This window comes from Oncorhynchus tshawytscha, linkage group LG33 (assembly GCF_018296145.1).
Source record: "Oncorhynchus tshawytscha isolate Ot180627B linkage group LG33, Otsh_v2.0, whole genome shotgun sequence".
Classification (NCBI taxonomy): domain Eukaryota; kingdom Metazoa; phylum Chordata; class Actinopteri; order Salmoniformes; family Salmonidae; genus Oncorhynchus; species Oncorhynchus tshawytscha.
In genome coordinates this window covers 44,328,645-44,343,515 of record NC_056461.1, presented here as the reverse complement: position 1 = coordinate 44,343,515, position 14,871 = coordinate 44,328,645, and the positions used below count along the sequence as shown (strand labels likewise).

Here is a 14,871-nt window from a genome sequence, read left to right as displayed (position 1 = left end):
AGTGAAGGAGCCGGATTTGGAGGTCCTGGGCTGTTTGCACGTAGTCTGCGGTTGTAAGCCCGGCTGGACGTTCTGGCAAATGCTCTAGAACGACATTGGCGGCGGCTTATGGTAGAGAAATGAACAAGAAATTATTTGGCAACAGCTCTGGTGGACATTCCTGCAGTCAGTGTGCCAATTGCACCATTTTGTGGTATTGTGTTGTGTAACAAAACTACAAAATTTCGAGTGGCATTTTATTGTTCCCAGCACAAGGTGCACCTGTGTAATGGTCATGCTGTTTAAAACAGCTTCTTGATATGCCACACCTGTCAGGTGGAGGAATGCTCACTAACAGTGTTTTAAACATTTGTGCACACAATTTGAGAGAAATAAGCTTTCTGTGCATATGGGACATTTCTGGGATCTTTTATTTCCAGCTCATGAAATATGAGACCAACACTTTACATGTTGCTTTCATATTTTTGTTCTGTGTATATACTGCAAACATCAATTGTACTTATTCTAGGAACATTACTGCATTCTGGTATTGGTCTGTGCTGGTCCCGAACGAACAGGTCACCACTTGTTACCACCGCGACTATAAGGCCCTCCTACCCGACCAATCAGGGGAGGGAATGTGATGATGCGTGTTCCGGTTCATCTCGAGTTAGTATTTGACGACCAAATAACTAAATACAGTCCGGAACAAGAATTAGTGACGACACTAAAATTACACTGAGAAAGGGCAACTAGTAGTTATCTGTTGCTACTCACACCTAACAGGAGTTCGCTAACTAGCATAAGAGGAGTTATTCTTATTTGATAGAGCAAAGTTGTTAGCCTTTCTAATAGTCACGTTAATATATTATTGACCTGCAACAGATGCACAGCCTTTGGTAGGAAAACAACTCCGTTGGGAGCAGTAGCCATCGGTCCCGTTTAAGATGAGGGAAGATAATTACATTTTGTTTGAGCATGACCTTGTTTCTACTGCAGCCTATTGGATGACTGTCATTCATATTCTAGTCACCCAGCTCAATGTAACGTCGATAGGTTTTAGACAACTACATGATACAATTTTCCATACCCATCATGAGATTGCTACAACCTAGCCTATGAATGGAAGTTTATAATGTAGGTGCACACAGGTCGAGAGACATTAATAATCAAGAATGACAGACATTGATACATTCAAAATCATCTTGAACGCTCATGCCTGCATCTAGCTGATCTAGGGTGTAGCCAGTAATCCAACAGTTGCAAACGAGTCTATTAGACAAAGTCAGGAATGCTTTTTGCTTCCGTTTATGAAACTTTTTCAACCTAAATCGGCAGAAGGAATTCACCCCTGGTCACAAGCGAACACAGTTCACGTTCATAGAAACCACGCAGGATTCCTTTGAGCGTTGGATAATGCCTTCTCATCCTGGTCACCTTCACTTGTGGACTTAAGTGCACAACACATCAGCGATCTGACACCAGGTGAAAAAAAACTCTCAGCAAACCTTCATATTGTTTCCCAGCAAGAAAGCGAAATAAATGTCACTGGAACAGAAGGTTGAACTAAGAGTCAATGACAACAACCCAAACAGGTTTTAGGAGAGGTTCAAAGACATTCATGGGAGATCCACTGAAAGTTCCATAGCAACAACTGGGATGTAAGACCCCCACCATGAGCACCCACCATGACCACAAAGAGGCAAACAAAAAAACTCACACCAAACTTAAACAGGTAGCAAACCAAAATGTTTAGCAAAACGAAAACAGGGAAGATCAGACAAAGGAACGTTTCTCTAGAACTCAATTAGGGAGCGCCAATTAAAGGTGTTGACTCTCCACATGTCTCAAGACAAGTGGAGCACTGGGCCAGACACTCTTAAATAGTACCTGGGCCAGAACAGGTGAAAAACTGTCCGACTAACTAGATGGACAAGCCAGCACAGGTGTAACACATACTGACTAACGAGATGGACAAGCCAGCACAGGTGTAACACATACGAGGTGATGCCAATCGGTGTGCCCTACATGCCTACTTGCTAAAAGTCCAACCTCAAAATGTAAATGGGAAAACAAAAACCTGTAACACCTTAAGAAAACAAATATATCCTATCTTTTTGTTGGACAAGTTTTGCTCACTACCAACAGAAAACAACTTCCATTACACAACATAATCAACCTCAATGCGTCGCTACTTAAATGCGTTGCCTTCTCCAGTGTAAACATAGCATTTACTGGCTGTCAACTGGCTGTCAACAATTAAACATAAGACAAAACACACCTTTTGTCTTTCCATTTTTTGTTTATACAGTTGCCTAAAAGTTTAGAGAAACAGATCCTGTGAGCAACAAAAGAAGAAGAGAACCTGTTGTCATGTCAGCATGTTGAAACCATACTTCATCCACTACAATCGGGTGGAGAAGTTGGTAGAAATGGGTAAACCATGTGCTGACTATGGCCACTGCTGTCACAGTGGACTAAGATCGAGGAAAGACCAATACACACTGTGCCAGTTGGACGGTTAAGTAACTCTAGATAACCTTGATGTCTTTTTGGCACACTTGTCAACGGAGGAAAGGAGCGACATTGTTACACTGCTTTTGGAATATCAGGGTTTGTTCTCGGATATGCCAGCTCAGGCAAATGTACTGGAGCATGACATTGACGTTGGGGACTGGGCCCCGATCCAACATCATGCCTATCTAGTGAACCCTGAAAAGAGAGAAAGGCTTCACAGTGAGGTGGAGTTCATTCTTGAACATGGCATTGGTAACATGGCAACAGTCTGTGGAGTTCGTTATGTATATTAGTGTGGGTGGATGGGTCTCTGCGGTTTTATTAGCATGTTTCATAAGTACATTAGCATGTTTGATCTGCTGAAGGGATATTGGCAGGTCCTGACTGCAAGCATTGCAAAACCAGCCTGTTATTCAATGGAGTGGCTGTGTGGTCCCAAGTCTAAGATTAAGGGTCTCTTTTCCATGTTTAAAATGATAAACGTTCAACATTGGCCATGCTGTCAATGAAGCATGATTTGTGCCACGCTCAAAACAACTGTTAACTCGGAACTGCAAAACCTCACTTTAGTGAGTTCAAGATTAAACTGGGAACTCGTAAATGAGCTACGACTGAGAAAATAAATTTTGAAATTTCATCTAACTCAGAATTGTAAATCGGGAATGATCACTGACGTCATCAGTGTGCAAAGGGCTTTGAAGAATCTAAAAAATATATTTTGATTTGTTTAACACATTTTTGGTTACTACATGATTCCACATGTGTTATTTCATAGTTTTGATGTCTTCACTATTATTCTACAATGTAGAAGTGTAGTTCAATTTAAGGTAATGAAATGTTATTTTGTTTGTAAATGTACATTTGTGAATATGACATTTGGCCAAAAGAATAATGAAATTACATAAAATTATTTCAACTTATTTCTGTCGTAGGTAAAGAATCCAAGCACTACATCTCTCCATAATAGTGTAAAATCTTCATAAATGTGTTCGATTATAAATCGACTGATGTCTTGCCACAGATTCCTTACATGAACACAATGCAGAAAAAGATGCAACACTGTTTCTGGGTGGTCCTTACAAAAGGTACAATTTGGAGAATAAAAAACTTAATCTAGTGGTTGTCAGGATAATATTTATGAATCATTTTAAAAAGTAGGTATGTATGTGGCAACATCCAAACTTTTTTCCAACAGACCTCATCAATAAAACCATTCCAATAAGGCATGACATAAGGTATTGATACAACATCCTGTTGAAACAAGGCTCCTATAGCTCTATTGTTGTTGAATGGACCAAAAATGAAACAAATATTTCCTACTGATGAGTCAACAGGGTTAATCGTAGGTAGGTTCTGAGGTTCAGGTCTTGACACGTTCCTGAATAATAAAGCAACACCTGAGGGAATGGCATCTAAAACTATTGCAAAATCTTTAAGTGTTACTGGGACCTTGTAAAATTATCCTTATAAGGAAGTAATTAACCCTCTGCATTTACCAGTTGTCACACCATTTGGATATTATTTCGCAACCAATATTCTAAAAACAGAGAGGTATTTTTATTCAGCATGTCCTGATTATTCCATATATAATATCTGTGTGGAGAAAAATTATGCTTATAAATTAAGGACCATGACAAGAAAGTTTCGCTTGAACTGTCAATATTAAAATTGCAAACCAACATGAAGTTAAGTTCACCAAAAGTAGAGGACCGAGGAATAAAGTTCCTGATGATTGTGGACTTCAGGAAACAGCAGAGGGAACACCCCCCTATCCACATCGATGGAACAGTAGTGGAGAGGGTAGCAAGTTTTAAGTTCCTAGGCATACACATCACAGACAAACTGAATTGGTCCACTCACACAGACAGCATCGTGAGGAAGGCGCAGCAGCGCCTCTTCAACCTCAGGAGGCTGAAGAAATTCGGCTTGTCACCAAAAGCACTCACAAACTTCTACAGATGCACAATCGAGAGCATCCTGGCGGGCTGTATCACCGCCAAGTACGGCAACTGCTCCGCCCACAACCGTAAGGCTCTCCAGAGGGTAGTGAGGTCTGCACAACGCATCACCGGGGGCAAACTACCTGCCCTCCAGGACACCTACACCACCCGATGTTACAGGAAGGCCATAAAGATCATCAAGGACATCAACCACCCGAGCCACTGCCTGTTCACCCCGCTATCATCCAGAAGGCGAGGTCAGTACAGGTGCATCAAAGCTGGGACCGAGAGACAGCTTCTATCTCAAGGCCATCAGACTGTTAAACAGCCACCACTAACATTGAGTGGCTGCTGCCAACACACTGACACTGACACTGACTCAACTCCAGCCACTTTAATAATGGGAATTGATGGGAAATGATGTAATATATCACTAGCCACTTTAAACAATGCTACCTTATATAATGTTACTTACCCTACATTATTCATCTCATATGCATACGTATATACTGTACTCTATATCATCGACTGCATCCTTATGTAATACATGTTTCACTAGCCACTTTAACTATGCCACTTGGTTTACATACTCATCTCATATGTATATACTGTACTCGATACCATCTACTGTATCTTGCCTATGCTGCTCTGTACCATCACTCATTCATATATCCTTATGTACATATTCTTTATCCCCTTACACTGTGTATAAGACAGTAGTTTTGGAATTGTTAGTTAGATTACTTGTTGGTTATTACTGCATTGTCGGAACTAGAAGCACAAGCATTTCGCTACACTCGCATTAACATCTGCTAACCATGTGTATGTGACAAATAAAATTTGATTTGACTTGAGAAGTGGGTCTTCTTAGGAATTGTTTTATCCAATTGATCTTAAATCACATTTTAAGGTAGTAAAGTCTAGAAAATAAGTGTTCATTACAACAGTGTTTCTACTGTAATGGGTACTGTTTCTCCACAGAATGTTGAAAAGCATCTGGTCTATTTCCTTGCTTATTTTACCGTCAAGATATAAACAGAGCGCCATATGTTAGACTAGAGATACCTTTAGCCTTGGTAATTAGGACTCTTCCTTTTACAGATAAATCCCTCTGCAGCCATTGATTTAGCTTCTTCTGGGTTTTTTATTTATTTGAGGGTTAAAATGTATTAAGCCACTAGACTTCTGATCCTTTGTAATGGTTATGCCTAAATATGGAAGTTCTTCTTTTACTGGAAGACCATAATATGAAGGTGTCACACAATCTTTGACAGCCATGAGTTCACATTTATTAATGTTAAGACAGACCAGATGCTTTGGAAATGGATTCTATATCACCTTGATCGATTTGGGAATCTGACCAGCGTCTTTCAGAAAAAGTGTAGTATTGTCAGCCAGCTGGCATATAATAATTTATTTACCAGCTATGGAAAGACCTTGTACAGGACTATTATTTAAAGAATTTGTAAGAAGTTGAGTGATTAACAAAAATGGATACGGTGAGATAGGACAACCTGGCCTAATTCCTTTCTAAAACTCAAATCTAGGTAAGTGCTTGTTTCTCCTCTGCACCTCTGCACCGTCTGATTGGTCGTTTCGCACGAACCTAACACTATGCGTCATCACACTCCCTCTGATTGGTCAAGTAGGCGGGCCTTCTGAATTTGTGGCTGTGGTAGCTAGTGACGACCAAATGAACGCGAGACCAAAGACATTGCAGTATGAAGATATGCACATCCCCGATCACGCGTGTAGGTGTCATGGCGACGTTGGCTGGCTAAGCGCTTGCGTAGAAATACGTCATCGGGTCTAAAGGTCGTCTCGCGCCGAACTGCGCAGGTGCAGGCCGTCAAAAATCAAAGCGCATGCCTTCGATATTGTCGTTTTTGACGAAAATTAAAACGTGTCACTTTCCCGAGATTGGAGTAATAACATGTTAAAATACTTAAAACATTGTTTCGTATCTAGCTTGTGCCTTTTAGATAAAAACAAAACAAAGGAAGAACGTTTCGCTTCTCTTAACACCAAACCACGGCCTGCTTCGCAAGTGTTCCCGGAAGTCTTGCGATGTTGCGCCTCTGGGTTTAAAAACTCTGTGGCGAGATCTCGGCACCATTTTGTGAAGCCACTCAAGCCTGCGAGAGTTGTGGTGGGAATATTTGTATTTTGTTGCTAGTGAGCTAGCAAAACTTGGTGTTTTGTTAACGACTGACCAAACATAGCTTGCTATTTTTTTTTCTATATATTTTTTTTTACAATAGCAATTAGCTAAATTAACGTTAAAAGTGGTCTCCTAACTTTTAAAACACGAAAGTTAGTTATCAGTCTACGGATGTCTGGAGATAATATGTCGGGCGGCGGGAGCGTGGTTCGTGGCCCAGCGGGAAACAACGACTGTCGGATCTACGTGGGTAACCTGCCGCCTGATATTCGCACTAAAGACGTGGAGGATGTGTTTTATAAGTACGGGGCGATCCGAGATATCGATCTGAAGAACCGGAGAGGAGGACCTCCGTTCGCTTTTGTGGAATTCGAGGACCCCAGGTAAGTTAGCTGACTATGCTAAAAACATAATTAATAATCCGCTTTCAGAACAAAACCGATAGCTAAGTAGCTAGCCGCGGAAAGGGAACGACTAGCAACCCCTTAGCTACCTCGTGTTGAGGCGGAGATATTGGTTGGTGTTTTGTTGCCAGACAGTTTTTTTTTACCAGAGTTTAAAAAATATTTCCTATATATAGGTTATTTTGCTTTTTCTACTATGGTCAAGAGCCAAGTTATTGAGGTGGTTTTCACTAGTTTCCACAGTCCATAATTATGGCTAAACGGAGAGCTGCGCAAGATGGCGATGGGCCGGACACATGACTTTATTTAACGCTTCCCTTTTTAAATTAGTTAAATGCATCTGCCATGGAGTCCAGTTGCATTAGTTTGGCCCAACTGCCTGCCGTAGTTTTAGAAGTAATCGCGGAAACGTATTTAACTTTTTTTCTCACCCTGCCAGCTCCTACTTGTTTTATTGAGCACCGTTGCACCAACTCGCCTTTTTTAACTTTCTATGCTCAGCCCCATTGTTCTGCGTGAGTGCCAGCCTGTTAACCCACCCAACCCGTCTGTTTACCGAAGATATTAATACGGTTACTACTATGTGAGAGCGTCCGCTGTTCGCATGGGTACACCTTGATGTCCTACGGTGACAGGTTGCTGGCGTGTGTAAATCAAAAGTGAAACATTATATTCTTCTCGTGGTTAACAATCATTCAGGGTGTAAAATCTAACAATTGTCCCAGTCTTTTTCACGATGTGGCCAATTTTAAAGCACTTTTTTGATTTGAAGGAAAACGTTTTTATTATTTTTTATTATGAATCATTGTTTCTAACTGGCTGCGGGGTAATTTGATTTGCGTTAACATCTGTAACACGAGAGACACATTTAATATGTTGGGGAGATGAAACAATGGAAGCCCATTCATTTTGAATGAAGGAAGCAAAGTGGGCGAGGGGCGGGACCAAAGTTGGGTAAAGCTGAACTTCATGCAAATAATCCGAGATATAGCATTGTTATTTACCAATCCAAGCTCACTGTAGTTTCCAGTCCCTACTGGATTGGCTGTTAATACCTATCACCACCTGGCCTGATTGCTAGCGCCAACATGAGGATGAAGCAATCATGGCTATCCGTTAGTGGTTAGTGTTGGACCTGGTTTATTTTTTTCTCCTTTATTTAACTAGGTAGGTCAGTTGAGAACAAGTTCTCATTTACAACTGCGACCTGGCCAAGGTAATTCAAAACAGTGTGACAAAAACAACAGTTTCACAAAGAATAAACAAAAGTACAGTCAATAGAAAAGTCTATATACAGTGTGTGCAAATGAGGTGAGATTAGGGAGGTAAGGCAATAAATGGGCAATAGTGGCAAAATAATGACAATTTAGCAAATAAACACTGGAGTGATAGATGTGCAAGTAGAGATACTGGGGTGCAAAGGAGAAAAAAAAGAACAATATGGGGATGAGGTAGTTGGATGGGCTATTTACAGATGGGTAATGTACAGGTGCAGTGATCTGTGAGCTGCTCTGACAGCTGATGCTTAAAGTTAGTGAGGGCGATATGAGTCCATCTAAAGTGATTTTTGCAATTTGTTAGTCATTGGCAGCAGAGAACTGGAAGGAAAGACGACCAAAGGAGGCATTGGCTTTGGTGGTGACCAGCGAAATATACCTGCTTGAGCGCGTGCAATGGGTGGGTTCTGCTATGGTGACCAGTGAGCTGAGATAAGGTGGTGCTTTACCTAGCAAAGACTTACAGATGACTTGGAGCCAGTTGGTTTGGTGACGATTATGAAGTGATGGCCAGCCAACGAGAGCATACAGGTTGTAGTGGTGGGTAGTATATGGGGCTTTGGTGACAAAACGGATTGCACTGTGATAGACTGCATCTTAATTTGCTGAGTTAGGGTATTGGAGGCTATTTTGTAAATGTCATTGCCGAAGTCGAGGATTGGTAGGATGGTCAGTTTTACAAGGGTATGTTTGGCAGCATGAGTGAAGGATGCTTTGTTGTGAAATAGGAAGTCAGTTCTAATTTAATTTTGGATTGGAGATGCTTAATATGAGTCTGGAAGGAGAGTTTACAGTCCAACCAGACACCTAGAATATGTTGACAACTACAAATACCTAAGTCAGAACCATCCAGTGTATTGATGCTGGGCAAGCAGGCAGCGATCGGTTAAAGAGCGGGCATTTAGTTTTACTTGCATTTAAGAGCAGTTGGGGGCAACGGACAGAGTTTTGTATGGCATTGAAGTGCGTAATAGTGTTCAAAGAATGGCCAGAAGTATACAGAATGGTGTCATCTTATCGATGGAGGTTATGATATCGTTTAGGACCTTGAGCACGGCTGAGGTGCATCCATGACCAGCTTCGGAAACCAGATTGCATAGCGGAGAAGGTATGGTGGCATTCGAAATGGTCATGGCTTTCAAAGACCTTAGAAAGGCAGGGTAGGATAGATATAGGTCTGTGGCAGTTTGGGTCTCGAGTGTCCCCATTTGAAGAGGGGGGCATGATCTCAGACGATTCGAAAGAGAGGTTGGCTAGTAATAGGGGCAACAATTTCGGCAGATCATTTTAGAAAGAGAGGGTCCAGATCGTCTAGACTAGTAGCTAATTAGCTGGCCATCTGGAGGGTGAAGGAGAAATGGGGGCGCTTGCTTGCTGTGGGGGTGCAGCTGTTGACGGGTAGGCTTTTTGGTGGCCTTCCTAAGCCAACAAAGACTAGTAGCTAATTAGCTGGCATAGAGGACCGCAATAGGTGAGCCTGTGGTTTTCTAACAAAGACATCAGTAGCTGGTTAGTAGATGGTTCTGTGGTGAGTTGTAACAGAATAGCCTGCTATATGTTCTGGGTTGATATTGCTGTGCAAGACTGGTAGACTAGTAGCTGGTTAGCTGGGCTAACAAAGACTAGTAGCTGGTTAGCTGGCTAGAGGACCGCTAGCCGTGGCTAACAAAGACTAGTAGCTGGTTAGCTGGCTAGCTCCTGATGGATGTTCCAGTTATAAGTAATAAAATGGCAAAAATATATCTGTACCACATTGGGTGAGTTGCAGGAAAGTATATTTAGTTCGTAGATCGAAGTGAGATTAAGATGTAATGAAACAAGACCGGCTATCGACACCGATATACATTTCCTACTGCGCCGCCATCTTGTGACCGAAAGGTTGTAAGATCGAATCCCAGAGCTGACAAGGTAAAAATCTGTCCTTCTACCCCTGAACAAGGCAGTTAACCCACTGTTCCTAGGCCGTCATTATAACTGATTTGCCTAGTTAAATAAAGGGTAAATCAAATGTGCTGCTCTGGTTCACTGGGGGTGTTTTCACACATTTTTCACGGAACAGCCAATCAGACTGTTACATTTTATGCATTTGGTCTGGTTGGTTTCATGGCAACTGTGCAGACATTAAACAACTCAGTGAAAACAGGTAGGCTGTGGAATGTGCTTTTCACAAACTGATGCATAGGCAGCAGAGTGAAGTAGCTAGCTAATTAACAATTGGCCCTCTCAAACTGTCTGTTATATCTTTCACTCTCACTCTCTTGGTGTCTGTCTCCCAGGGATGCTGATGATGCGGTGCATGGTCGTGATGGTTATGACTATGATGGTTACCGTCTCCGGGTGGAGTTCCCCCGTAGTGGGCGTGGGGGAGGGAGAGGGGGTGGTGGTGGCGGCGGCAGGGGTGGCGGCGATGGAGGAGGAGCCCCAAGAGGTCGATACGGACCTCCCTCACGGCGCTCAGAGTACAGAGTCATCGTCTCAGGTCTGTCTTTACCCCTCCCCTCCTGTCTTTACACTGTTGCTCCTCCTCCCTCTCCAAGTCTCCTGTCTTTACACTGATGCTCCTCCTCCTCCCTCTCCAGGTCTCCTCCTGTCTTTACACTGTGCTCCTCCTCCCTCTCCAGGTCTCCTCCTGTCTTTACACTGATGCTCCTCCTCCTCCCTCTCCAGGTCTCCTCCTGTCTTTACACTGTTGCTCCTCTACCTCCTCCCTCTCCAGGTCTCCTCCTGTCTTTACTGTCTCCTTACAGGTCTCCTCCTGTCTTTACACTGTTGCTCCTCTACCTCCTCCCTCTCCAGGTCTCCTCCTGTCTTTACACTGTTGCTCCTCTACCTCCTCCCTCTCCAGGTCTCCTCCTGTCTTTACACTGTTGCTCCTCTACCTCCTCCCTCTCCAGGTCTCCTCCTGTCTTTACACTGGCTCCTCTCCTCCCTCTCCAGGTCTCCTCCTGGTCTTCCTGTCTTTACACTGTTGCTCCTCTAGGTCCTCCTCCCTCTCCAGGTCTCCTCCTGTCTTTGTCTTTACTGTGTTGCCCCTCTACCACCACCTCCTCCCTCTCCAGGTCTCCCCTGTCTTTAGTGGGTCTCCTCCTGTCTTTAGCTGGTCTCCCCTCTAGGGTAGCTGGCAGGACCTAAAGGACCACATGCGTGAGGCAGGTGATGTATGTTACGCTGACGTGTTCCGGGACGGTACCGGCGTGGTGGAGTTCGTACGCAAGGAGGACATGACCTACGCTGTCCGCAAGCTGGACAACACCAAGTTCCGCTCCCACGAGGTAGGTCAGAGGTTGGTCTGGACTCCAGGGGTGGAACACTGTTGGTTGGAGTCCACACCTTATACTCTGTGTCTCTCATCAGGCAGCCTTCTCTCTCTCCTGTGTGTTTAGGGAGAGACTGCGTATGTGCGTGTGAAGGTGGACGGACCTCGCAGCCCCAGTTACGGACGCTCCCGCTCTCGTAGCCGTAGCAACGGGCGTAGCAACGGGCGTAGCAACAGCCGCTCGCGCAGCTTCTCACCGCCGCGACGCAGCCGTCCCTCGCCACGCTACTCGCCACGACACTCCCGATCACGCTCCCGCAGCTAGACACAAACCACATACACACACCTCCAGCCCAGCGGCCCCCCGGGAGAGGATACATCAGACCAGGAGACGGACAGACGCCGCCCGGTGGACATTCTAATGAATTACACCTAATGTTCTCTTGCCTCGGCTACCTCTTGTTCCTTCATCCCTGTTTCCTGGTCTAGTTTGCCTCAGCTGTGGTTTTGGCTTATGACCTCTGTTCTCTTTGTATCTGCTGACCCCTCATCTCCCCCCTTCCATCTGTGTAAAGGGCTTTAATTTTCTGTTTCTGTTTTTTGACTGGGGGGGCATAAAATCAAATATGTGGGGGAGGGATGGTATTTTCTTTGGCCTGTTGTGGTGTCTGTGATGTGTTGCTGTGCTGACCTCTGACCTGTCTGTCGTGTCTCTGTAGAGATCACAGGAGCAAGCTGATAGGCTGCTGGGAAACAGGAAACTGTTCATATTAGGATTAACAGGAGGAGCAGGAGGAGTCAACCAGCCAATGGTATGACGGCAGTAGTCTCTCATCCAATCAGCTGTCAGACCTGATGTTTTAGTGACCAGTGATATTATTGAACTGGTTTTAACTTTACTCTTAACTCTCTCATATTAGAGTGCTTTGCCACATCTCCTTCCCTCAATCCCATCCTCCCCTGGTTTTCTATTCACAATTTCTGGTCAGAGTAGCATGCATGGCAGTGTGTGTCTGTGGAGGTAGGGTGTCTGTGGAGGTAGGGTGTCTGTGGAGGTAGGGTGTCTGTGGAGGTAGGGTGTGTGTGGAGGTACGGTGTCTGTGGAGGTAGGTGGCAGTATCAATAGGATAGTGTGTGTGTCTGGCATTGTTATTAGTGGTTGGTTAGTCTTGGTTCAGAGAACTTTAGTTATAATGTTGAGGTGAGTTTTCTGTAAATGTCTTCTCTTAAACACAGCTTTCAGAGCCAGCAGGTTGTGATGGCTGATTGGCTGTAGCTAGACTTGGGCGGTATACTGTATTTTACTATACACAGATATTGATGCAGGGACCGGTTTGGGTTTTTACTTGACCTTCTATAACGATATTTGAACGTTTGGTTTGTTAAATGTGATACGCTGTGTATAACGTCTGTTTTTATAGTCGACTTGGCTACTTGGGTCATCTCTCGCCATGCCACTTTCTAGCCCCGCCCCCCTGTCACTCAAGGAGCATAATTGTTGTTGCTTGACCAGGAGACGCTTGCATTCAGTCTGCATTGTCAATGCTGACCACTACCATGTTGGCTAACCAGGAGACGCGTTCAGTTTGCATGGTCAATGTAACGTGCAACAATGTTGATGACGACAATGCTGTTTTCACTTGGCTTCTTAATATAAATCCACTAGCGTTCTATAATTACACTATTAGTTTGTTTCTTACATCTGCAAATTTGTATTTTCATAACAAATTGGGCCTTAATCTTGTTAGCCGCTAATGCTAACTGCTAGCTCGCTAATAAATGTACCGAGTTAGAGCAAATGTAACTAGCTATACAGCCTGATAATACCAGTGATGGTGTAGAACTAAATTGGCATGTTGGTACAACAGTATTTTCGAAATCAGAGGAACATGTGAATGTTAGTTACATGAAGTAACTAAAGAGAACCTTCAATGTAGCCAAAGATTAGAGTCCCATAGGAAACACTGACCATCACTTTGGTTCCTACCCTGTCACAATAACTCCTCCTGGCATTTATGTCAAACACAGTATTCAAAGTGCCCACTATTATATCCGAACTATAAAATTAACCCTGCCTAATCATTATTTCCTTTTATTTCAACAGTTCCCCCAAGTGTTTTGCTCTAAATCGCAAGTCCAATTGCAACATTTGGTTAAAAATAAGGCCTAGTTTTTTTTTTGCCCATATTGTGCAGCCAGTCTTACGCGGCAGTGTGGAAATGATCTCAAATGAGTGCAGGAAACGCAGAAGTTTATGAGAATGTTTTTGGTTGAATTGAACAGTATAAAGGAGAAAGGCCCATTTGAAATCACATGTATTAGGTTGGTAACAATATTCATAAAGAAAATTAAGGACTTTTATTAAAAACATTAAATACTGGCATACCATTTTTTTATATTGTTTTTACACCGTGATATAATATTTTGGCCATATCGCCAAGCCCTAACTAGCAGGTTGTGATAGTGTGGCTGATTGGCTGTAGCAGGCTGTGAGTGATTCTAACCTGTTGCTCCTTCCTTCTCTCTGTTGGGTGCGGGATCTGTCTCAAGGAGGGCTGTGATTGGAGGAGGGCTCTGTCTCCCCGTCCTGGAGCCAATCAGACCTTCAGGATTCAGGATCAGAGCAGGGATTAGGATTAAGGATGGAGAGAGAACGCGGAGTGGGACAGGAGCATAGGATCGGGACCAGCCCCCAGGCCACAGCCCAGCCCACTGGAACCTAGATACTAGACCTAAGTCACTCAAATGGCTCTCAAACACCCAAAATTAGTTTATTTTTCCTCCGTGTGGACTCCACAGCGTCCTTCTAGGATCCTGACCAGCGTTCTTTTATTATTTAAGTGGAGCTCAACGCAAAACCAGGAGTCTGGCTCAGGATGGAGGGAGGCGCACATAAGGAGATTGGTAACTAGAAGGGAATTATAATCTGGGGGGTTAAATGTGTTTGTTCATTAAAGGGATGGAGGGTAATGTGTTTCGTTTGTTTGGAGGGAGGGTGTGATTTTTTTTTTATTTTTAAGGTTTGCATTGTTTCCTCAGTAGATTTTATGATTCGTTTGTTTCCCTAGTTGGTAACTTTTCATGTTTCAGCACCTCTTCAATAAAGTGTCTTCTACAGTAGCTAGTCTGTGTGCCTCTGATTCTTGTTCCTGTTGATTCTGCTACAGTAGCTACAGCAGGGACGCAAACTAGTCACCTTTCACTAGTCACCTTTCGGGCGAAATGTGCCGTTTTCAATCCAAAATAGGTGACCTACGTGATTTGTGTCGATCCAATGAAAAGTTTTAGGGGGTCTTTGAATCACTATTGGCTGTCAGTGAATGAGTGAAGTGCGTTT

At 43.5% G+C, this 14,871-nt stretch overlaps 1 protein-coding gene across 1 annotated transcript; it reads left to right on the top strand.

Annotated features, from left to right (window-relative positions):
• Positions 1-6,545: 6,545 nt before the first annotated feature.
• LOC112230730 (serine/arginine-rich splicing factor 1B-like) lies at positions 6,546-14,654 on the top strand. Its single transcript, XM_042311237.1, has 5 exons — positions 6,546-6,980; positions 10,555-10,757; positions 10,946-11,025; positions 11,392-11,550; positions 11,662-14,654. The coding sequence occupies exons 1-5, from the start codon at positions 6,769-6,771 to the stop codon at positions 11,857-11,859; spliced, it is 852 nt and encodes a 283-aa protein (XP_042167171.1). The 5' UTR covers positions 6,546-6,768; the 3' UTR covers positions 11,860-14,654.
• The last annotated feature ends 217 nt before the right edge of the window (positions 14,655-14,871 follow it).

Excerpts from the sequence above, each read along its gene's own strand:
- LOC112230730 (XM_042311237.1), top strand. The coding sequence starts at position 6,769 with ATGTCTGGAGATAATATGTCGGGCGGCGGGAGCGTGGTTCGTGGCCCA. Across the intron at positions 6,981-10,554 it reads GTGGAATTCGAGGACCCCAG|GGATGCTGATGATGCGGTGC; the intron begins GTAAGTTAGCTG and ends TCTGTCTCCCAG. Across the intron at positions 11,026-11,391 it reads TCTTTACTGTCTCCTTACAG|GGTAGCTGGCAGGACCTAAA; the intron begins GTCTCCTCCTGT and ends TCTCCCCTCTAG.